Source organism: Dermacentor variabilis, chromosome 7 (assembly GCF_050947875.1).
Source record: "Dermacentor variabilis isolate Ectoservices chromosome 7, ASM5094787v1, whole genome shotgun sequence".
Taxonomy (NCBI): Eukaryota; Metazoa; Arthropoda; class Arachnida; order Ixodida; family Ixodidae; genus Dermacentor; species Dermacentor variabilis.
In genome coordinates this window covers 125,179,089-125,204,765 of record NC_134574.1, presented here as the reverse complement: position 1 = coordinate 125,204,765, position 25,677 = coordinate 125,179,089, and the positions used below count along the sequence as shown (strand labels likewise).

Below are 25,677 nucleotides of genomic sequence, written 5' to 3'. Positions count from 1 at the left end.
TAACCCTACGTGAATTTCGGGCTGTCTCAACTTGTCAATAGAGTGGACCAGCTAAAACTCAGGGTTGAACCAAGTGGAATTTTGGGGTGGACCAACTTAACATTTGGGGGTGGTTCAACCTGGAATGGGGGTGGGCAAACGTGACTGGGAGTGGGTCAACTTAAAATTTGTGGCTTGGCTGACTGTAATATGGAGATGGACCAACTTCAAATTGAGGATGTGCCAGCTCAATACTTGCACCTGGGCCAACATAAACTTTGGAATGATGAGCATGGTTCATCTAACACATAGGATTGAACCATGCTCGCACAGCACATGGCAGTCGCTGGGATATTGTGGTGGGCAGAAAGCTTGGTAGCCGCAGGATTGTGTGTAACGACTGCATTGAGCAATGATCTTTCCTGGACAAAGCTGCCTATGCAACTCATTCGTATGCATGTAGCACAATATGCCAGCACAGGCTTCACATAAAGAGCATCCCTTCCACTGCAGCATCATTATATCGCTGGGTATAGAAGTGGCGGCATAGGCGACAACATCCGCAAGCGATTGAAGATGATTCTGGTATGAGCATCATCCGCTTCGCTTTTCAGATCAGGAAGACGCACAGCGTTATCTACGCAGTCCTCCTTGTGAAACACTGACGTGTGAATTGTTGTACCTGAAGGTATTCTGTTTGCAAGGCGCTTTTCATTTCTGCGGCGTATTACTGAAACCTGCGCATTTTCGAAGGAATGATGATAACAAAAGTAAAAATTAAGAGCACGTGGGTGTGCTAGGAGAAAGACGCAGTTATGCCCGAAAACCAGAGCACCGATCACGATAGCAAATTAGTAGATGGCTAAAATAAGTAAGGATAGGAGACTTGTCGGCCGTATAAACTTGTAAGCATTTGCTTACTAATTAAACAATGTATAAAGCTTAAGCGCGACTGAACGAGGATGTAGAAAGAAACAGACATGTCCATTACTTTATACGTCCTCGTTGAGTCCTATTTAAAGCCCGGTGAGGTACTTTAAGTAAATAAACGAGCACGGTGTCACACGCACACAGGTAAACATGAACACATCTCGCTCGATGAGCGCGGAAACAAGCTGTCGAAATGCTGGAGAGAGGAATCGCGGCAGCAGCAGCGACCGAATAGATCTTCGTACTTCTCTCGCTCCAACGGGAACGAAACGTCCAAAGCACTGCGCATACGAAGCTACCATAACTACCTGCACTCTGAAAACTTCGCAGATCACTTGGAAGATGACGCCCGTGTGGGCGGGCACTTCTGCACAGCATACTTGGAAGCAAAATATTTTCAGAACCGCGAGCGGCAGCACCAACTCAATATCACCCGTAGAGAAATGTGGCTACCGCAGTAGGCCCTGCGACAGGCCCGGATGCACGGGGTGGCGCATCATAAGAGCACACGCAACGAAACAATACGCTAAACAAAGGACATCTGCTGAGCAGTCAACGAAGCATGCTCTTTTATTTTCGAAATAAAGATCGCACCGCTAGCACAGGCACTGCAATAGCGCTACACGGTAACTTTTTTTCTTCTCTAATTGCCATTGTCGCCCAAAGCGCCAAGCACTAGCTGGGATATGAAGGTTTAGCGTCGCGCTCGAAATTCTCGATTGGTGTTATAATCAAATGCGGGTTCGACTTACGTGGGCGCGAAACACGCGGGTGCGCCAAAGTTTCTGGCATCCTAAAGGAAAAGCTGTACCATGGTGTCTGGCGCGTGTAATGAAATCCAACAGCTCCACCGCCTCTGCGGTAAAGAGGGCACGCCAGCAAAATTACATGTTCTAGGTTTGGCACCGATATTGTTATACACTTTTCATATATAATGGACTTGGACGTTTTAAGATAAAATACGCGCCCTTTTGAGTGATGTGTCTCTTGACATTCGTTTATGGGATGCCACGCTCAAAAAGTTTTGAGTGAAAGTTTAGTCGATAACGTAAACCCGACTGATAGGACCACTTTTTTGATTGAACACTGTGTTAAATTCGGCAAAGACACTTGTGACTGCTTACATGTGAACAGTGTGAAAGCAATATATCAATTGTACAGCTAAGAACATTCTCAAAGCGCTAGTTCTGTACAGTAATAGCGTTGCACCACCTCCTTCTTCGCCATTGGCTGCGCCTTCGCGCGCCAAATGACGCAGGCACTAGTCCACATCTTTGGTGTGCCAGAACCGTTGGGAACCATGGCATAGGGGAAGCGGGCTCATCTCGCCGCTCCGAGGCCCGGATGTATTTGCCAGCCAGATCGAAAAGACGGAAATGTTCTTTTCAAAGGTCTTAATTTACGCTGTTTACAGGAACTTCCCTGAGATCAATTTGAGATCAATCGGTGTATTCTTTGACGTGTTCTTTACCCTTTGGGCTATCAGCTGTTCTTGGTACCATCTTTCGGTTACGCCGGCTACGACGAACTTTCGCATAATGGGGCATATAACGCTATAGGTGTAATATAACCGGCATATGCATCAGCGACAAGCATATAGCAAGCATTAATATGCCTCAGTATAGGGAGCCCAAGGCGAAGTAGACGTGAACTGCGACGACGACGACGAATTCGCTTGAAGTGTCCTTATAATTGCTATCGCTATAACATGAACAGAAAAGTGCCATACCTTCGGCTCATTTGTGCATTTGGCACATTGTATCTGAGCGTCTGTTTTTTGTTAGGCGTGACAGTAGGCTGCTGGGGGTGTCGTGATGTTTGTTGTAGCCAATCGTCTGACGAGCACTTTTCGACCTGGTCGGGCTCATCGCGGCTCCAGAAATGTTTTGCCTTCAAATATGCATGCTGCGTTCAAAGTTTGCTTCCTGTGCGGACAGGCTTCTGCAGTGTGCTAGCACCACCTCAATACAAATTACTGCAGGCCTACCGTGAACCTTTCCTACAAGCTGAGAAAGCGTGCATAGGGAGCACGTTAAAGATCCTCTAGAGGTGAAAATTGAAACGCAGTCCCACACTACGGCGAGCCCCATAATCGTATCGTGGTTTTGGCATGTAAAACCCCAGAATGAAATTAAACATTTTCTGCAAATATGCCCGTGGGATAAGGGAGAGTATTTCCTTTTCTTTATCGCGCAAATGGATCTTGGATAGTCCAAGGTCGTGAGGACGAAATGGTGGGTGTGGGTTTTCTTTTTCTTTTTTTCTTTGTAGAAAGAGTTGCAAGAGAAACACGTGCGATCGAAAGCAGTTTAACGCTACAGATAATTTTACTAACGTCCGTTAACGTCCCATTGCAAAAATTCACTAATCGAACTCGTACCTTCCACTCCTCTGCCAGCTACGTCACCTATTGAAAGCAAAGCGGAACACGTCTGCTTCCGAGCACAAGGAATCAAGTGGCACTTCGCCATGTCGTCTGCTATTGAAAGCTTGGAGGGCACCCGCACTTCCAAAACAGGGAGCGCAGGAGAATCGCCAAGTCGAGCATAATTTGGCTTGTACGAAGTCAAATCAAAGACAGCAGTGAGGCAGCCCGCGCTGCACTATAATATCAGGGGCAAAAGCGCCGAATTTCCAGGACTAGTGAAGGAAGTGCAGCTACGTCGAAGAGACCGATTATATGGTCTGATACAAACAGTAGAGGCTACGCAGGGTTCATTGGATGAGCCTAGCAGACGTAGCCCGGACACGAGGATGCTCTGCCCCTCTACACATATACTGTAAAATAATTTCCAGCCTCAAAAATAAACAAGCGTGCAAATATACCTATAACTCGCGCTCTTTCAATCTTTTTGGAGGCAAAGCTGTCAGTTTTAGCTGAACTTACGCCGTTGCTCACATTTACGGCTGTATAATTATTTTGCAAAGTATCGCCGTTGCATTCCCAGGCGCGCTCCGCCTCCGACGCTGAGTGATATGTCAGGCGAGGGTACGGTGAGAATAATACGATATTTGAGAGCTGTACGACTCTACTCCTAATATTTGGTCAAGGGTGCAAATGTCAAAAACCCGGTGTATACGACGTCAAAATCATGCCTGTAGTGTCCGTATCGTTGCTATGAGAACAAAACCTTTGCTGCCTTTTAGCCTTACTTACCTAACGGCCAACGAGACGCCAAATGTGGTAAAATTGTAAGAATTTGAGGCTTTGAAGAACAGTGAGAAGGCTGTCAATCCGTACTGAGGGCCGATCGCCCTCGTCTTGATGTCGTAAATCATGTGCGTGTAGAAGATGAAGTCGCACAATTTGTCGGGGGGCAGCTGAATCGCCAGCACTCCAGTCGGGCCGAACGTGCAGGTCAGTTTGAGGTCTGCGTGCAAATATTGTGAACCCGTATTTATGGTTTGTACAGAGTGGGACTAAAAGAAAGAGATAACAAGCAGGTGTTGCACTTCGTGAAAAGTTTGAATACAACTTTGTACAATTTTGGCGTGCGGATTTAATTTAACTGTCTTTTGTTTCTTTCTTTTTCACATTTACCATCAACTGAATATTTGAAATAACAAAAGAAAGACAAGGAAGCTGCGTTCTGTCAGCGACATTACGCCTCTGCACTCCTGAGAGTGTCTTCTTCCATATCGGCTAGAGCACCTCAATGTTTTGAGAGCACTAAGCAACGAAAAGAGGGGTGGCATTGGGTGGATTAATCCGCTAGCTCTTGATCGCTGTACAGTCCGAATTTCTTCTGTTTGCTACGTTCAAGCTTTGGAGCGCATGTTCTTAGCCGGGGTAGTCACCTGAGATGTTGAAGTTCTAATTATGCACCGCATGATAAACCGCACCACAGATCAACCTCTCAAAATGTGGACACATAAAGTGCGCTAGAAAAATATCCATCTGTAATCCTAATGATAACTTTTACCGATTTAATACAAGTTGCCCGTACCTTGTTTGTGTGTTTCTGGCCTCTCTAATACCGATTCCGAACACGGTGCAGCCAAAGACATTAAGGCTGAATTTATCACACGCCAAATGTAGACAGTAATGGGAATAGCAATCGAGCAATGTAGCCGAAAACCATATTCACGAAATCACGTTGATCTAATGCCCGATGTGTTAATTATGAGGCTGATTACTTCGGCTATATACCAGATACACTCCCGATACTCGCGATACCGCTTTTTGTTGCTCGGTACGTGCTACGTAAATGTTTTTGTTTTTTGCGAGCGTGAAACAAGCCGTCAAATGCACGCAAAATTGCCGCGCGACTGGCTGCTCGAGGCACTTTGCGTGTAGCCGCGGGCTTCTCTCATGCTCGGAATGTTTCCACCAAGACGCTCTGCAACGACCGCTTGCTGCAGCAGTTAATGTTTGTAGTTCTCTTTATTTATTTTATTCAAGGTAAAATAAAACATGGTAGGAAGTAGAGCATTGTGTGGGGGAGCTTGGGACGTTATAAATGACGCTTTACATAAAATTTAGCGTTATGAAATCAAATGTTCTGCAACAGTTAGCGGTGTCCGACAGAATTTTTGTTTGTACATCATCAGGCTGTAAAAACCCAACTGTAGAAATGCACAATCATTTCTTACAATTACGTGGCACGTATGAAAACTTGTGTCAAGGAAAACCTACTCTTTTCCATGTAGATACCGCTCAAACAATACAGTAAGGCGTCTCCTTACTTCAATGTAAATATCACCGGTACAGCGATGTCATTGATATACGAAAACCAATGAAAATGTGAACTTACTCAATTATGATCTGTTATCAAGTAAATCTTAACAACCTGTTTGATTAAGCATTTCGGTAGGTGGGTAATTATTTAGGCACGGACAACTCTGTATGCAAGCGCTGCATATATTTAGAACTAAGATAACTCGGGGAAAATCGGGTTTTTAATTAAGTGGATGTGTCATTTAATTGATATAAACAAAAAAAAAACAAATAAATTCCCAAACAACGCAAACATTGACGCACACGCGAGAAGCGCCCCTACAGCGCAGCTGACAACATCAGGAAGGAGCGATGTATGCGGACGGAGGCGTTGCTGTCGCGTGGGCTCGCTCCCAAGTAACGGACTTTTCCACGCTTGCCGCCTCACGTCAAAGCATGGCACCACGCCGTTGCTGAACACACTTACCCCTTTCTAGTACCTGCATCCATGTTGGTTGGACCGCCCTGCTTGCAGCTCCCGTAGAAACTAGCGCCATAGTTCGCTCTAGCAATTCGACGTAACTCTGTGGTTCATCTCAGGATCACGGATCAAGGCAGCGTGTTTCTTTGATGTTGATTATCGTATACCAACATGACGTCGGCAAGGGCCACACAACAGCGAACGCCCTGGCGGAACATCACGGACTAACCGGGCACATCATTGACAGGGATACGGCAGCCATCATCGCTAAAGGGAAACACTTATCTGCCCATTTGCTTTTCGAATCATTTTACATTCTATAATCTAGACGCAAGATAAAGAGGACGCGGGGCAATCTTCCCGAGATATACGCCCGCACGCTGCGCCACCTCACCCATAAATTGCCGTGCGTCCATGCTTATATCTTCATTGTGATCACGGGACCCGTACGGGGCCCGAAACGTCTGTTCTATATTTTTTATTTTATTCTTGGCGAGTGCACGTTTTTTGGCACCAGTATGTTTCCTCGCCAGACGAGTTTTCGTCGAACACTTGACTATCATAGCTGTCTGTTTTAGATAAAATGTAGCCTGTTCGAGTAATCTATGCTGAGAGTCTGAATTGCTACCTTCTGCAAGCGATTGCAGAAACGCCTGTTCCGGAGTAAATAATAATACTAATACCATTACTAATAATGATACGAAATAATATAAACTTTATGTGCACACCACATGAAGCACTACAATTAGGGTGGCCTGTCGAAGTGTGCAGACACTTCGTGACCTGGCCCGGCGAAGTCGGCTGTGATGATGTCGTTAAACTCTCAAGGATGTCTCCAATGTGGAAACTGGGGCGACAAAATTCATCGCTGCCGTGTAACTCGCGGAGCGATTTTCATGGCCAGCTTTCATATGCGTTGGCGCGATTCCCGACACAGCGACGCCCAAGGTAGACACCAGATCTCATTTTATTCACGTCCGCCTCTACTCTTGCAATAAAACAACACGAAAACCAGTGATACAGTTGAATGTTGTTACTCATTTAAAAATATAACAAGTATTAATGCTGACTTGCCGTTAGTAGCACTCTACATTTACTATCGCTTCATGCTCAGCTGTGGACAGGCCTGCCGAAGGCGTCGTAATATATCGATGTCGGCCAATAATCGCAATTTAGACGGCGCTTGTTGTCAGCTCACCCGAAATCGAGTCGATCGCTACGCATCCGCGATGCCGCGACCAAGATAGCGGACCCAAGTCGAGAAGAAATGTGACGACCCAGCGGTTGGAGAGCGGCGGAAATCGCTGTATCGCTGAGTTAAAATCTCGCCACGCGAAACTGCCTTTTGGAAAACTTGGCATGCTCAGACAAGAAACACTGTAATAATGTATCTATAACTGGCAACGTAACAAAATACTAACTAGCAAAATAAATATACATAAAGACGGAAATCGAAACAGACATCTGTTAACATAGAAACCCAAACAATTCTCGTAATAGCGAGCAACTTCTGCAGCTGCTTTTTTGAAGTGACAGAAAGAAATACTCTCGGTAGGCCTTTGCAGATCATCTGAACATACACGCATCGGTTAGCTTTCAAAATCGTTTCAATAAAAGCGGAGACAATCGATTTATTCGATCACGTGTATACAAGCAGTAGGCACTGAGGTAAACATTCCTCTTAAGTCATCATTACCACCACAATTATCATCGCCATCATCAGTATCATCGTTTACTGCTTCTTCTTCCTTTTTTATGTTCAGCTTAGAACGCACGCGTCTTCCCCGGCTGAAAAGTATGGCAACTGTGGAATTGGAAATTATCAACCTGGTTTAGAAGATGGTAAGCTGGTGGCGTGAACAAGAGTGGACTGAATTGAGATTGATCTAATTCTACTTGCGAGAACAGGTTCAAATAAGTAAAGAAATATGTCTCAAAGGGTGCTGGTCAAAAAACTGTAGTATGGTTTCGATTGCCCAGTTGCAGAATTGTAACTTCATTTTTTAGTTGTTCTTGAATAGCTGGATTTTCAACAAATTTCGCAGAAAAATATTGAAGGCCTACAGGAATCAGCTTTCTTGAGTCCATGAATCTAGAGCTTTTGCTTTAGAGAGAGGTTCTAAATATATCGCGCATTAACATTAAAGAAACAGAATAAAGAAAAAAAAGGGTTTTGAAACCTATTGCGGCCCATGGCCTTGAAAGCACTTACGCTTCGGTGTTTTCTTGGGCGGCACTAGAAGAAAGGCGGTAATGATCTCGTTAGACACTGTCTGAATTTATTACAACGCATACTCAAACAGCTATAACTAAACATTGAAGGGCTGAATTTGTTGTTGCTATTCAAGAAATAAAGATTTACTATGTGGCCAGTCGAAGCGTGTACCTGATTGCGAAGTCATAAGGCTGAAATAAAAACGTACTAGAAATAAAATGAATGCGCTGATATGATCGGAAATACACGTTAACTTTCGGCTTAAGCTTTCCGAATAACCACGTGACACTCAGGAAAAATTGGTTCTTAATGAATTAACTTGGGAGCCACGGCATGCGCGCCGAATTCAATCGTTACTTCTTTACACAGATTTGCTGTGATGGTATCAGCATAGGTCAAGATTAATAAACTTTTTTTTTACAACAAGTGTTCAGATCCGGCAAACGTATGCTTGCAGTTTGAGCAGTGGCACTTTCGAATCGTCCTACATTTTCCTACCCTTAGTAGATGAACCTACGAGAAGCCTTTTTCACTACCCCCGCTTCCACCCACCAAACAAAACAAGTGCCCTGGAGTTGATGGCATTGGCTTTGATGATTTCTGAAGCAAATTTGAATTTTCCACATTGTTTTGTTTGAAATGAGAAATACGACCTTTTTAAGAGGCACAACTGCGCACTTGATGACCCCCCCCCCCCCCAACTGTCAGAATTACACCGCTACTTGAGCGTGGTGCACGAAACAAGCTTCAAAAGTCACAGACTGATTCCACAGTCCTATGCTTAGCTCAAGTCTTAGCAAAACATTTGTTCCTCATTGTGACAAGCTCCTTAGATAAGCACAGCATTCTGTCTCCCAAAATTACGCTTTTGTTGCAGGCAGGAGCACGTAAGCTTTCTTTGATGAATTTTCTGATAAGCTGAATTTTGCTTTTGAGCCCACTGAGCCTGCGCATTACCTCTTGATGTGCGTCCGAAAGTGCGTGTCAGGCGACTTTGTTAAATAATGTTTCACTGCTGGGATACAGAGAGCACTTCCATCTTCTTTTAGAAAACTTTCTACATGGCCGACATCTATGTGTATCTATCTGGAAATTCTGAAGATCTTTTTCTGAACGAAAACTTTGGGTTCCACCGTGATCAATAGATCCATTGTTATTTAACTTATGCGTCAATGAGTATTCTCCTGGCTATGCCTGTTTCTGTTTGCAATAGGCTGACGATGCTGTTCCAAAGGCAGTTATCAGTCTGCAAACTGTAGTTACACATTCAATGGGCTGATTTGTAGCTAACCTTACTGCTGCACATGCTTCTAAAACACAGTTTTTCCATTTCATAACAAAACGTTTGAGTGCCGGCAAGAAATCCAAAAGGACGTTCAGAAAGTGACGCATTCTTGAAATTGTACATCTGACTACCATTCTTTTTCGATTCGAAATGTGTACAATATGCGAGTATTGAATTCACAACTTGCGCCTGAAGACACGACAATCTGAAACGAAGAGGCATTGGCGGAACGTACCATGCATGTTACCTGGTCCACTGCCACACCTTATCAAAACTACGGTGGTAGCGGGTGACATCAGAGGCACTGAACGTACTTCCTCCACTGTCAGTGGTGTTCGGCTGCTGAGCACGAGGTCGCGGGATTGAATCCCGGCCACGGCGGCCGCATTTCGATGGAGGCGAAATGCGAAAACTCCCGTGTACTTAGATTTACGCGCACGTTAAGGAACCCTTGGTGGTCCAAATGATACCGGTGTGCCTCACTACGGTGTGCCTCATTTAAAATCGTGGTTTTTGCATGTAAAACCCCATAATTAAAAAAAATACAGTATTGGCCGGAAAGACGATAGGAGATATTAGAAACGACAACTTCTCCAGCCAAGGTTAATACGTTCCCGAAGTTTCTGGACCGACTCGGTTCCGTCTTTAGGGGGTCACTGGAGCAATCAAAGAGATTGGGCCTACGAGCGTGCTCCCAATGTGGTACGTAACCGACGAGCTAGAGCCGACGACAAATATCGGGATGCCGAGAATGACGCAAAGAGGCATTGACGTCATGAGGGCACCGTGCCAGGATTGTACGGCGCCTGCGCAAGGTACTAAAGAGACTTTCTGGATCGCAAATTCGGATCAAGCTGCCGAGTATGTGTTTGCCTATGGTTCGATAACGACGTCTCGGAAATCAACGGCATACGCTCTGAAGAGCGACGGCAGAAGGTGGTGGATGTGCCGACGCGGTGTTCTGCGGGTGAGAAGGTTGGAGAGTTTCGTGTTGTCTGCACGTGCGAGGAGGCGCTGATGAAGGCTAAAATGCCTCGGTTTATTACAACGCGTGTGCAGAGGCTGTGCTACAGAGCGCAGTTCCACGTTTCTCGACGAAGAACGGTCACGTGTACCCGCATGTGCCGGCGCATCTTGCGAAGCTCAACGCCGATCGGATCAGCTTCGCTGGTCCTCCACCTTCACAGAATGGGATGGCTAACGAATTTTGATTATCCACAAATAAATTTGTTATCTTCGGAAACTTAGAGTTGAGAATGTGCGAATGATCGGTAGGCAGACATCTTCTATACCTTTCGGAACCAGCCAGTGTAGGGATATTCTGGAAAAAAAATTCAATTTTGGTCGGCATACTAATGCATTTTTAATTCGTACAAGTCAGTTTGACGGGGTCAACTTTCGTAGTTCTCTAACGCCGCGTGACAGACAGGTCAAGGGAGCGCAGGCCGAAAGCTTTTGACGAATAGCCAAGAGCTAACGGCAAGAACGTTTATAAGCGGAAATAATTATTTTTCTTGTCTTATGTATAATCACGGATAGTCATTGCGTAAAAGCAATATCAGATGGCAAGTTTTCAGTGTTTTGTGACGTCGCGTGACTGACAGGCGCAGTAGGGGTGGTCCAAAAAAATATGTTTGACCAGTGGAGGTGGGCCGATTGCGCTGCAATGGGATAGAACCAGTTTGGAATAGCTTTACGTTATGGCGCGCCTGGCCAAATGACGCTCGACAGATTCGTTCTGTCGGCGTCGGCGGCCCGAAAGCCTGTCACACTACGACGACTTGCAGTCGTCGGCCGCGTCGGCACCGCTATCGGCCTAGTTTCATAGAATGCCTCTAGGCTACATAACCTGCATGCCGACTAGTCAGCCACTCATAAATATCAGTGTCTGGTAGGCATCTTGTCGGTATAGTTGTCGCATCGGCCAAGTGTCACCTGGCCTTAATTCTATCGTTACGCGTTTGTAGAAATCGGTCAATTTGAATGAAAGCTTTTCTACGGAATGAAATGAATATTTCTGCGGAAATTCTTCATCTAGCGACATACGCGACCGCTGGAATGACAACCGAACTGAACCTGTTTGTCAGATTTGACAACTTTCGGCATACTGAAGCGTTTAGAAAAAGGAAACTAATTAAAGTATCGTCGAAATTAGCCGTCAGTGCTAATAGGATTTCAGTTGAAAAGCTATATTTGCGCTTTGGTCGTGTTGGCATCTAATTTTAATTGACAGCAGCAGTAACGGCACAGAAACTTCCCTTGGGTTGTGAATTTCCGACCCGACGTATAGGCTGCTTTAACTATTCCTAAAGAAATGGTAGATGCTCATGAGTGCGTGTTTGTTTGGTAATTGTCTTCAACTATTAGGAATGGCAACTTCATTTTCTCCTCCGTGGGTTGATTTTATTCATCAGAATTTTGAGAGCAAATGTGCTAATTATTATGTGTAGGGATTTTACTCACACGAGAGCACGCATGCGGTTTCAAACTCACCTTCGGCCGAAACTGTACCAGCCAACTAAATTCTTACATTATGAATATCGTCTGTACATGTGCACTCATTCATTACTGGAAGATATTGTCCAGCACTCCACATTACATTAAAGCCCTAGACAAGAGATGTACAAAGCCTGTGGTGGCTCCATTACCAGTTGAACGCACACTATGCTCGCGGTCAACTCTCTGTGGCTACGAAGGGAAAGCTACGAGGGCGGAGCTCCTGCACATGTGTTATCTCGCCAAGTAGTCCGCCACCGTTCGACAGGGCTTTTCGTTGCTCGGAGCATTCGCTGGACCGACGCAGCTTCCAAGAGCGACAGTTTCGCGTATGCCCAGACACGCAAGGGAAAAGCTGCAAAGTATAAGTAAGCTTTTACATTACGTGGTGTGTTTTGTCTTATTTCATCATCGTCGGCCTGGCCACGCTCATTGCAGGGCAAACGCCTCTCCCATACTTATCCAACTACCCCGGTCATGTGCTAATTGCGGCCATGTTGCTCCCTGCAAACTTCTTAATCTCATCCGCCCACCTAACTTTCTGCAGCCCCCTGCTACGCTTCCCTTCCCTTGGAATCCATTCCGTAACCCTTGGCGACCATCGGTTACCTTCCCTCCTCATTACATGTCCTGCCCATGCTTATTTCTTTTGATCTTGATTCAAACTAAGATGTCATTACCTTGCATTTGTTCCCTTACCCAATCTGCTCTTTTCTTATCCCCTAACGTTACACCCATCATTATTCTTTCCATAGCTCGTTACGTCGTCCTCAATTTAAGTAAAACCCTTTTCGTAAGCCTACAGGTTTCTGCCCCGTACGTGAGTACAGGAAAGACATAGCTGTTATACACTTTTCTCTTGAGGGATAATGGCAACCTGCTGCTCATGATCTGAGAATGCCTGCCAAACGCACCCCAGCCCATTCTTATTCTTCCGATTATTTCAGTATCATGATCCCGAAACGCGGTCACTACCTTTCCTAAGTAGACGTATTCCCTTACCACTTCCAGTGCCTCGCTACCTATCGTAATCTGCTGTTCTCTTCCGAGACGGTTAAACATTACTATAGTTTTCTGTAGATTAATTTTAAACCCATCCTTCTGCTTTGCCTCTCCAGGTCAGTGAGCATGCATTGCAGTTGGTCCCCTGAGTTACTGAGCAAAGCAATATCATCAGCGAATCACAAGTCACTAAGGTATCCTCCATTAACTCTTATACCCAATTCTTCCCAATCCAAGTCTCTGAATGCCGCTTGTAAACACGCTGTGAATAGCATTGGAGAGATCGTATCTCCCTGCCGGACGCTTGTCTTTATTGGGATTTTGTTGCTTTCTTTATAGAGAATTACGGTGGCTATGGAGCGGCTATAGATATCTTTCAGTATTTTTACATACGTCTCGTCTACACCCTGATTCCGTAATGCCTCCATGACTGCTGAGGTTTCGAGTGAATAATCAATGAAAGCTATATATATATAAGGGTTCGTTATATTCCGCTCATTTCTGTACCACGTGATTGATAGTATGAATAAGGTCTATTCTCTATTAGCCTTTACTAAATCCTGTTTGGTCCTTTGGTTGACAGAAATCTAAGGTGTTCCTGATTCTATTTACGATCACCTTAGTAAATACTTTGTAGGCAGCGGACAGTAAGCTAATCGGTCTATAATTTTTCAAGTCTTTGGCGTCCCCTTCCTTATGGATTAAGTTTTTGTTTGCGTACTTCCAAGATTCAGGTACGCTCTAGGTCATGAGGAATTCCGCATACAGGGTGGACAGTTTTTCTAGAACAATCTGCCCACCATCCTTCAACAAATCTGCTGTTACGTGATCCTCCCCAGCTACCTTCCCCCTTTGCATAGCTCCTAAGGCCTTATTTACTTCTTCGGACGTTAATTTTGAGATATGAAATTCCTCTAGGCTATTCTCTCTTCCATTATCGTCGTGGGTGCCACTGGTACAGTATAAATCTCTATAGAACTCCTCAGCCACTTGAACTATCTCATCCATCGTAGTAAAGATATCGCCGGCTTTGTCTCTTTACGCATAATCTGATGCTTGCGTATTCCTAGTTTCTTCTTCACTGCTTTTAGGCTTGCTCCGTTCCTGAGGGCATGCTCAATTCTATCCATATTATACTTCCTTATGTCAGCTGTCTTACGCTTGTTAATTAACTTGGAAAGCTCTGGCAGCCATATTCTAGCTTAGGGTTAGAGCCTTTCATGCATTGGCGTTTCTTAATCAGGGCTTTCGACTCCTGCGATAGTTTACGGGTATCCTACCTAACGAGGTTACCATGGACTTCTATTGCACACTCCTTAATGACGCCCACAAGATTGTCGCTCATTGCTTCAACACTAAGGTCCTCTTCCTGTGCTAAAGCCGAATATCTGTTCTGTAGCTTGATTCGGACTTCATCTATTTTCCCTCTTTCAAGTATCTCATTGATTGACTTCTTATATACGAGTTTCTTCCGTTCCCTCCTCAAGTCTAGGCTAATTGGAGTTCTCACCATCCTATGGTCACTGCAGCGCACCTTGCCGAGCACGTCTACATCTTGTATGATGCCGGGGTTAGCGCAGAGTACAAAGTCTACTTCTTGTCTAGTCTCGCCATTCGGGCTCCTCCACGTCCACTTTCGGCTATCCCGCTTGCGGAAGAAAGCATTCATTATCCGCATATTGTTCCGTTCAGCAAAATCTACTAATAGCTCTCCCCTGATATTCCTAGAACCTAGACCATATTCTCCCACTGACTTATCTCCAGCCTGCTTCTTGCCTACACTGGCATTCAAGTCGCCCATCAGTATAGTGTATTTTGTTTTGACTTTAGCCATCGCCGATTCCACGTCATCATAGAAGCTTTCGGCTTTCTGGTCATAATGACTGGATGTATGGGCGTAGACCTGTATGGCCTTCAATTTGTACCTCGTATTAAATTTCACAAGACCTGCCACCCTCTCGTTAATGCTATAGAATTTCTTTATGTTACTAGCTATGTCCTTATTTATGAGTATTCTGACTCCTAGTTGTCATCTCTCCACTAAGTCCCAGTAGCACAGCACGTGCCCCTTTTTAGCACTGTATATGCTTCTTTTGTCTTCCTAACCTCACTGAGCCCTATTATATCCCATTTACTGCCCGCTAATTCTTCCAATAACACTGCTAGACCCGCCTCACTAGATAACGTTGTAGCGTTAAACGTTGCCAGGTTCAGATTCTAATGGTGGCCTGTCTGGACCCAGAGATTCTTAGCACCCTCTGCTGCGTCACAGGTCAGACCGCCTCCGTGGTCAGTTGCTTCGCAGCTGCTGAGGACTGGGGGTCGGTGTTTATCTCATTGTCTTATTTGACCGTTGCTAATAAGGCATTTCCGTTTTCCCTTCCCCAGCTTAAGCTAATTACTAACTTGGATATAAACGCGGGACTCTTTTCACAAGCGCTGTCACTTCTGCGTGCCTTGCCTCCGTAGCTTTCCCTTCATTGTCACAGAAAGTTATCCGTGAGTATAGACCACTTTGTATGCGCATAAAAGCAGACCGAACGCAATAAGCAAGTGGGGGAGGCTTCTGCATGCTCTTGGACTTCACAACAATTGCTTCGAGAGTCTGAATTATGCAGTAAAATTGAGATACAGCAAATACTCCCTGCACAACAGACTTGCCGTTTGCACATTTGCAAAGCTGCTGCTTTTCCGCATAGCAGGGTATCATTGTGACTAGTATTGCCCTTAACAAGGGCGCTACAACGTTAAACTAATTCAAACTATTCTATTACAACTCTGCAATCAGGTCTCCATGATTTGTCAGACATTTTTTGAGCCACCACCCACTGCGCCTGTCTGTCAGGCGACGTCAGGAAAGCCGCGATAACTCCTCCTCTGATACGGTATGTGCACGTTGATTATCCATGAGTAGATGGAAGAAAAGGAAACTTCCAATTACTCATTCGACGCTTTCCTCGTAACTAGTGAGAAAGGCATTGCTTGGCCTATTGCTGTTGATCAAATATTTTCGTCCTTGCGCCCACTTTGCCTGCCTGTCACGCCACGCGACAAAGCGGCGTAACCCCACCGCGCCAAAGTGATGTGCACGCGTTAAAGACGCGTTAGTATGCCGAACAAAACTGAAAGTTTTCTCAATAGTCGGGCAATGCCCCGTTGTGTAAGAATAGAATATGGCTGCCCGCTGATCGCTGTGGCACTGGCTACGCGTTGTTGCCAGGGAGTACGAATTTATTTGCGTGTAACAGAAGATGTTGCGTGGCAGTATAAGGTTTTTGACACCTTTCGGTACATATAGAACATTGCTCTGGCAGCTCTACTTTGCTGAGGATCCGCTTTAGCGGAATTTTTAACCTTCCGTTGCACGCCGTCGCGACTTTCGACCAGCCACAGCAAACCAATGGCAAGTGTACCAATCACAGACGCGGGCATGGCCCTCCTCATCCTCTAAGAACCTTTCCCGGGGCTGGCTCGGCCCCGTTGAAACACTCTCCACTTGAGCGTGCTCCTTACCTTTTCTCAACAAGTTAGATAAGAAAAACAACTCAATGTAGACAATGCTATTCGCTCGGAAAGCAAAAGAAAGCGACAGCTTTAAACAAGGGCGTTTGCTTGGGCTTCTCAAACAACGCTGTGGGTTATAGCACATGCTTGCGTCTGTGTAACGTAAATTTGACGTCAATGTATTGGAATAAAAGTAGATTAGAATAGCGTTACGTTAAAGGCACCTAAATCTTCATACTAATTACTTTTTTCCTGATCTGACTTACCAAAGTTGAGAACGTCGAATCGCGTGCATATTTCGTACATTTAAGTTTTTTTGGCTCTCTGTGGGTCTACCAAAAATAGCAAATAATTACTTTGTTTCGTGTTCCTCGAGGTGCTTCTTTAAGTTGCGCACAAGAATTCTTATCAATTATCTCAGTAACTATCAGCGCTATAAATTCATTCAAAACGCTGATGATTATTTCGGAAACCAATAAAAGGGGCTAGTGATCGCGTTCACGATATCGTTCCGCTGAGTTTTACAAAGGCAGAAAATAGCGAAGAAGGTGTGGGAGGCGGCGAGAAGACGTAGGCGCCGCTGCCGCGCCTCATTTACGCCGGCCCGTCAGGGCGCCGCCAGATCTCTGGAGCGGCCGATTACGCGGCCGCTCAGGTCGAGCATGGCTCCGTGTTCTATTCGCTCGCTACACGCTCGTGAACCAGCTTCTGCTTCAGCGGCTCTGTAGTCCATAGTCGCGCCGTTACAAAGGAACGAAGGACGCGGAAAGATGAAGCTTCATCTGTCCGTGTTCTTGTTCCCTTGTTCTTCTTTTTTTTTGCCAATGTAAAATATAGCACAACGTAATCACGGAAAAGTGATCAAGTTATAATTTTATGTATCGCAGTATACGTTGCGACAACAACTTCACGCAATAGGATGTTCAAACGAAGATCGCCGAATATCCGCACTTTTCTAGAGGGAGCGAAATAGTTTAGATTTTGTAGAGCGCGCTTAAATTTCTTCTGTTCATCCCCGCTGGTCCGACTGCGTTGTGGATTGCGTTGCTCTGCTACGCCGCGGAAGGCTCGACCAAGTTCCCGCGTATTGCGGTGCCTTTCCTTTGCCAATGTCGCAATACAATGAACGAATGCAAGATTACGAATCACGCGGTAGCGGAAGAACTTAGGGTAAACTTTGACCCTTTGGGATTCCTTAACTTGTCTGCAGTGCGTGGTAGAGCGGCGTCCTCGCATTGCACCCCATCGAAACGAGGCAGCCGCATTCGTGGCTACAACCCGTACCCTAGGGATTAGCAACGCAGTGCCACACCTGCTATGCCACCACGGTGGGTGATCTCGCAAAACATACGAGGAGAGCGCAGCGCATCGCACCTATTACGAATATCATATAATTTCTTTACGCTGGCAAGGCATACAACATACAAACATGCCCCCTCACGTCTGCGCCCCCCCCCCACCTCGTCTTTCCGTGTGCAAACCTGAAGGAAACGTATACGTGACTGTTTATCTGAGTGTTTAAGCTTAGTGTGCTACGTGATCGGTTGCCTTAATACTTGTATGATCAAGACTACTAAGGGTGTGTCAAATACCACCGACTGTACAGTGGGAGGTTACCGTGATTGCCTAAAAACTTGTCAGAACCCTCACGAGCCCACACAAACCGCCTCAATCCAATTTCAGCTCACTCATCTACGTGGCAGGCTTTGTAACTGCAAGAAAAAAATGATTAAAAAAACGAATTGCTCACGCGCATCTCAGGCTGCGAACCAAGCATTAGCTTTTTTTTTTCTTTTCCGTTTGTAATTATTGAAATCAACTGCTTGTTTTGACGCTACTATGGGCTGAGAGAGACCACCAAGCCACGAATGTCCTGCGACTTAAACCTGGTAGATGGCAACGCACCATTATTGTGGAAATCGTGATTCAGCGCGGCCTCAGTTGTTTCATTCGATGGTCTAGCACTGTATATGAAGGCATTATGCCTAAAAATTGATTTGTCGGCATGTCCACTGTGATTTCGCGGACATGAGGTACATGCGCGGAAGGCCTATCATGTTGCGTATCACGGATCACGTATCACGCAAAGCTGCCGCTATTTATTATAAACTACACTTCCCGGGTATGTGTCGCTTATATAACAAACAATAATTATACATTACCATAAGATAAATGTGCACTTTACGACCCGCAACATGTCTTGGCGGTTCACCCTTTACGAAGGGCAATGGTCGAAACACGAAAGGCAATGAGTTCTTTGTGTTGCTTTTTTTTATGATTCTTGGTGGTTAGCGCGAAAAGTTCGATGATGGAAATGACCGCCTAGCGACAACCAAAATGCAGGAAATTTTCAGTTATAAGCGATACGTGCCTGTAAGAGAATGAAGTACAGAGAGTTGGGGAGGGGGGCAGTAGTTTTCAAAGCCCTTTATGCACTTATTTCCTTTTTCCGAAGCAGCGTGAAATGCCACAAATGGAAATGGAAAACAAGGAACAGAAACAAGAAGCAAATGCGTGTGGGGAATAACAACAACGCTACTCACATGGTTGAGTCGAACCTTCTCCTCCACCTCCACCTCCGCCTGACTTAGTGGCCCCACCTTCACCGGTCAAGTTGCCTGGATGAGAGTACAAATGCGTTAATGTAGAATAAAGTACAACAAGAGCCATTTATGCAACTTCGAGCACTTTAGGTAAGCTACGTAGCTCAATTAAACGCAAAATCGCAACGCAACGTAAAAATCATCAGATGGCAAAAATTCGTCTCCAATTTCTCCCCGATACAACAACTTTCATATCCTACGTTTTGTCTCTGGATAACTAGAAACATTGCACTCGCTCGCTCGCTCACTCACTCACTCACTCACTCACTCACTCACTCACTCACTCACTCACTCACTCACTCACTCACTCACTCACTCACTCACTCACTCACTCACTCACTCACTCACTCACTCACTCAATCAATCAATCAATCAATCAATCAATCAATCAATCAATCAATCAATCAATCAATCAATCAATCAATCTATCAATCAATCAATCAATCAATCAATCAGAGCAGCAATCTGCTACTGCTTGCTACGATCTAAAAAACTCCATACCGTCTTCCGCGCCGGAGGATGTCACGAAATAAAACAGGACGGTCCCCAGGAGCAGTAGCACGAACAGCAGCACAATTATGAGGCCTTTCGACAGGCCTTCGTCTACAGGCCTGCGAAGGGTTAAAAGAAATTGGTGAAGAATCAGTCGGATTCCACTTGCCCTCTTTAACATGTGCCTAATCGTCGGAAGGCACCAATGTCACACACGTACTGCACCTTGCTGGCACTGCCCTTTTCTTGGGATAGTGGATCAGACAGAAGCCCCAGGAACGTCGCATCAATGCCTCACCGGAGGCATGGAATACGCCACCACGTCATGTTTACGGGTTATTAAATTGAAATTTTCTTTGACAGCTCATTACGTGGGCCAGCTCGATCAGCAGGTTTTGAGTATGCTCTTATTTTATTACGTTGTTATTTTTGTGCGTGATCCTCACCCCTAATCCTCACCCTCTGCTTAAGCAATTGAACCATCAGTGAAATGAAACCGCATTCTCGCTCCCTGAAGAAACTTTTCTTTGTAGCCAAGTATGATTTCTATAGTCATACGTGTAAAATGCGGAAATGTCCTGAGTCACAACCACGAAATATTGGAATGAAATTTGCCGCGTTAAAGAAAAATAAACAATTCTATTATATGTAGAAAGCAGATTTAAGATTGGGGCAACGAGTCCTTGCAACATTTGTAGAAAATTGGCATTTTAAAAAGATTCAGACAAGAAATTTACAAAAAATCCGCAAGTCCGATATGAGAAAAAAAAAAAAGCTATCGCACCTTTTTAAAATGCATCTGCTAGAGCGGAGACATGATAAACTACAAGCTCACAGCTAACATGAACTTGCCTTAGTGCTTACTGGGATTTTGCAAAAGACAAACTCGCGCATTATTGCTGCATCTAAAGAGCGAGTGCCATATACATTATTTTTTAATGCTTCTGGTCCCTCAGTAGCTGCACTCCACAGAATTTTGATGTTTTTATTCGTATGATAGGTTTGTTTGCTTGATAGCTCAGTTCTGTTTTCTTTTATGTAAAATGTTCCGCGATTAGTGAAAGAACAAGACTGAAGGCATTATTAATACCTCTGGCCGAACTCATCTCGCGATGACTGTCGCCGGTTCTGCGATTAACATTCAAGCAATATAGCGACACACCATATCACTTAGGGCAGGTGAGTTTAGAATATGTAGTATTATTTTCAAGACTTCATTGATTCGGTTAAACATATTGTTTCCAGTATCGGCCCAATTTGCTATTACCGACCCTTCCCAAGGTAGGCCATGAGCATGAGCTTATGAACATGACGCCGAATACATGGCGATGACGCAATGACGACGAAAGAACGACATTGATAGAACGACGAAGGAGCTATGACAATGACGGCAGGTTGATAATGAGATAATGATTCTAAAATGAAGACCTTATTATGACGATGACAGCGTGAATACGACGGAGTCACGACAGTGGGATGAATTCTGCAGCATAGCTTTTTGGGCTTGTTGATGGAAGATTTGAATAGCAGTGAATAGCGCACAAAGGATGGGGCAATAAAATTCAGACACGAACAGTACAAGCGCTAACTTCCAGGTTAACAACACCCAAAGGATGGGACAGCAAAATTCAGACACACGAACAGTACGAGCGCCAACTTCCAGGTTGGAAGTTCGCCTAAGGTTGTAAGTTAGCGCTCCTACTGTTCGTGTATGTCAAAATTTTACTGTCCCGTCCTCTGCGCGCTATTCATTGCGACTGAATGGGATGAAGGTGAGTGTATGGCGACGATCGCACGGTGCCGACTCTATCACGAAGTCTATAGGATAACGTAGGCGGAACAATGACGCTATAATTGCAACCACATGACTAAACTTGAATACGATGAGGGAACGACGACGGATGCTTGACGACTCCGCGAGGACGAGAGAATGATGACGTGAACATAACAAACAGTGCCATAATAACGATTTAACGACGAAAACATGATTACAATAAAATAAGAAAGAACTGAAGACGTCCTTCGAATGACAAAGGTGGTATGACGATGATTGCGTGGTCACAATGGGACAGCGTTAGTGAAATGATGACGCTGGTAAGACTACAGAATGATGGCAATGGCAGGAACACAATGGTATGACAACTGTCTGACGACGATGGCATGACGATGACGGTATGACGAAAGTCAGTCCACGACGCTGAGAGGATGATGAATAAACGACCACAATGACATCTCACAACGGTGTGACAACGAATGAATGACTACCAGTGTATGACGACGAAAGAATGACGAACATGGCATGACAACTAACGGGGAGAGTGTGATGACGACGAGGGCAGGACGACGATGGAGTGACAACGGCTGCGCAATGAGGATTGTATGGCGAAGGTGGCATGACGACGACTCCGTGACAAATCCGGCATGGGAATGACATTGGACTGACGATCTTGGAATCACTATGATGGCATCATCACGACGGAATCAGAACAATTGTGAAAGGCCTGCATGAAGATGACGACATGGCGAGAGTCGGATGACAAGGCTGGAGTGAGCACGCTGCAAAGGCTGTGAAGCTATCATGGCCGCGAGCCCGTAGCAAGTGCGCCAAGCTATTAGACAACTTGGGAAACGGGGTGGGCTGAAAGACATGACGAACAGGGCATGACGAGTGTAAGCTGATGAGGCTGCGTTGGCGATCATAAAATGTCCATGGCAGCATCAGAATGAAGGTGTTACAAAGGACGCAGGTGTTATGTATGCCATGGTCGGCGTGACGACGAGGGCACGGTGAAAGTGGGATGATGAATCCATAATGACAACCGTGAAATGAGAGAGAGGGCATCAAGACCAAGAGCGCGTAGCTATACTGGCAGAAGGTTTTAGAAACTTGACTGGATTGGCCTAAAATTCGATGCAATGACGATATGACGTGTTGGACGTCGTAGCTGAAACGCAAACGACGCAACGATCACGATGGCGTCATGACAACGGCCATGTACTATCTTATCTTTTATTGCGACAGCAACTATACGGACCCTCCAAGCTCTCCAACAGCTAAATCGCTGCTGCTGCGATTCCTCACGCCGAAGTTTTCCAAGCGAGTGTCTCCAGTCATCGAGTGTAAAGGGTTTGTTTGACTACGCGCTGACACCACGCTAAGTAATTTAGATAGTACGCAAATGTTTACAACGGGGCCTTCTGCTCTGGCGGCTGCTCCGTAAGGCGCGGCCACGCGAGGCGTGTCTTGAATACGATCTGCCATGCGGACGGTGTAGGCGTCTAGGCCACCGAGGGCCGATAGCGTCGTGTGCGCTTTAGCACCAATAAGCTTGCGCGTCGTTCAACAAGTGAAACGTCAACGTAGTTTTGTCTACCCACTCTTACGTTGTTTCGCAATACTACAATGCACCACAATTAAATATTTAAGTTAGTGAAAGAAACACGTACGTCCCGGTCTTAGGAGTTCCAAGCCGTGTGACGGCGCTGCTATGGCTGGAAGTGGCCAAATCCGATAACGTCGAGTGCGTCTAAACTCTGTCTCAGTAGACTCTTGCAGTCGTGTTGGAGGTGTAAGTCCGTAACCCATAATCACCACCATCATCGTCGTCATCACCTTTCTATTTATACTCACCATAGGTCGAAAACCTTTCCATCAATCTGATTGTCCCTATCTTGCTACAGCTGTTAGCGCATAAGTAGGACGACAGCCCATTAAGAGGAAGCTTCAGCTCGGGTGCTTCTATCTGAATACATGTAAAAGGAGAATTCGTGTTTGCCGGCAACCACTGCACCAAATTTGACGACATTTGTTGCAGTTAAAAAAAAGCTCAAGATCTAGTGACTGTTGGTTTCGAATTTTCGATTTAGGTCCTCAATTTTTTACAAAGAATTGTCAAAAATGTGAAATTTTCAAAAAACGAAATTATCATGTTTACAGCTCTGTGACTGAACAACAAAAGTCGATAATACAATTATGTGAATTGCATCTAATAATACATCTAAAGCGGACAAAATTCATGTTACACATGAATCTAAAAAAATTTAGTAATACGTATATGTAGTTTTTGCAGAACCCTTGTACACAACGTAACAAATTCACTTAATATATAATATGACATATCGAATTTGTCCTCTTTCAATGTTCTAATAATGGACGCCGTTTACAGAACCGAGATATCTGCTCTTGATGCAGAGCTATGAATTTGTAAACTTAGTGCTCTTACCTTTTTCAAACATTCGAAATTTTGAAAATTCTTGTAACAAAATTCAGGACCTAAATCGAAATTCCTCTTCCAATAGTCACTATAATTTAACTTTATCGCTCAAATGCAACAAATTTCATTAAAATCGTGCCACTGTTTATCTCAGAAAAATGTTTTTGCGTTTTACATGTATTTGAATAGGCCGCGTCGGAGTTGGGCCCGAGCTAAAGCTTCCTCTTAGGATGTATTCATCAGCGCCGCGTCGTCAGCTTGGAGTCTTCTCGCCGTGATGCGGTCTTTGTAAGTAAACAGGGAGCGACCACTGGCATTGCTGAAGAGCGTGCTTTTCTCGACAAACTGCGTTCATACTGACGCAGTACGTGAATTCCTTCCTGGCTCAACCAAACACGTTATATTCATGCAAAGAAATAAGAAAAATATTCGAACATCAAAGATTCAAAGCACTACTTTTTTTCAGGGACCTTCTGGTGAGCCTAATTCACATGTCATTTCATTCATGTCACTTTGCTTTTATTGTATTTATAGAAACTGCTAATTCACAGTAATTAATCGATGCGCGCTCCTCAAGACAACGTTGATGGAAAGTGTAGCTTACGCTTCCCCACCTGAAAAGAACAAGAAATATAATTTTTATTTCAGCTAAATTTTAGGGACGAAAGTACGAAGGTGAAGTCATAGCCTGAACATTCCCGGTCAGAAGCTATTTCTGACAAACTAAATGAACTTCTAATGCTAACATTACACTCGATACTCCAAGAAGCTCATAAAGTATATGTTCTATTTTTTTGAGGTGGGCAGGGCGAAGTGCAAGCAATATTGTAATCACTTGAATCTTGTAGAAAAATCGCAAATCAAAATATTATTTGCCAAATAGCACACTTTAGCTTTGAGAGGTGCTTGTTTTATAAGCGAAAAAAATAATGTGAATTGAATTGAAAATGAACGAAAACTGACCAATGTCAAGCACTAATGTAGTCCCATTGAAGCTGCCCCATTCAAGCAGTAAAGCTTTATGCATCGCTCATGTTTGCAGCACATGGACCCTATGATCACCTAGTGAATAATCATAAGTATAAGGGCACCCGATCACGCTCGCAACATGCAGACTTGCTGCAAAGCGTGGCGCCAGGAATATTTGGCGGCGCTTCTATCCCATTCCGCGCTGGAAAAGTAAATACAGACTCTACTGACAAATAATAAGCGCCATCGAACTTTCATAAGTTACTAAGCAACGACTGTTTCTGGAAGTGAAAAAAAGAAAGTTGACTCGCCATCTTGGCCTTGCGAAAGTGCATGTCGAGCGAAGCTTTTAAAACGTCCCCCACTACAACTGCTGAGTGGGGTATGCAATGCCTTATTGCTTTAGAGTAGTAGTAGTAATGTTAATTTAGAAGAATGTGAGTAATGGGAGTAATACTAATTTAGAAAACACGCTGCCACCAATAGCTGTGCTGCAACAAGATTGAAAACGGTTGCTATACGCTGGTTCTCTTACATACGAAAAGCTGGTGACGTCACTCTCCACCTCACAGGCTGCCGTTGTCGCGGCAGCTTGCGCCACAGTAATCTTTGCCGGAACACGTACGTGGGGAGCGCAATGTGCTTCCTTTAGTTATAAGGAGCGCCTTGGGATGAATTATGTGGTTTAAATGCTTGTTTTGTGCTTGTTCTTTACTGGAACGAATGCTCTTCTGTATGTTGTATGTGTTATTCCAAATAATGTACGCACTGTTCGCTTCCCTTTGCTCAGCGATTGAAGTCTCTGCCTTACGAGTGTACGAGCCACTGCCTCTTGCCCTGCACGGCCACC

At 44.8% G+C, this 25,677-nt stretch overlaps 1 protein-coding gene across 1 annotated transcript in view; it reads right to left on the bottom strand.

The window, feature by feature from the left end:
* The window catches only part of LOC142588834 (uncharacterized), a 31,662-nt gene that overhangs the window by 5,078 nt on the left and 907 nt on the right, over positions 1-25,677 (bottom strand). The window contains exons 2-4 of the mRNA XM_075700654.1: positions 19,654-19,763; positions 19,093-19,167; positions 4,067-4,280 (exon numbers count right to left, since the gene is read on the bottom strand). Coding sequence (XP_075556769.1) covers positions 4,067-4,280; positions 19,093-19,167; positions 19,654-19,763 — 399 coding nt within the window. The remainder of the gene's footprint in view (positions 1-4,066; positions 4,281-19,092; positions 19,168-19,653; positions 19,764-25,677) is intronic.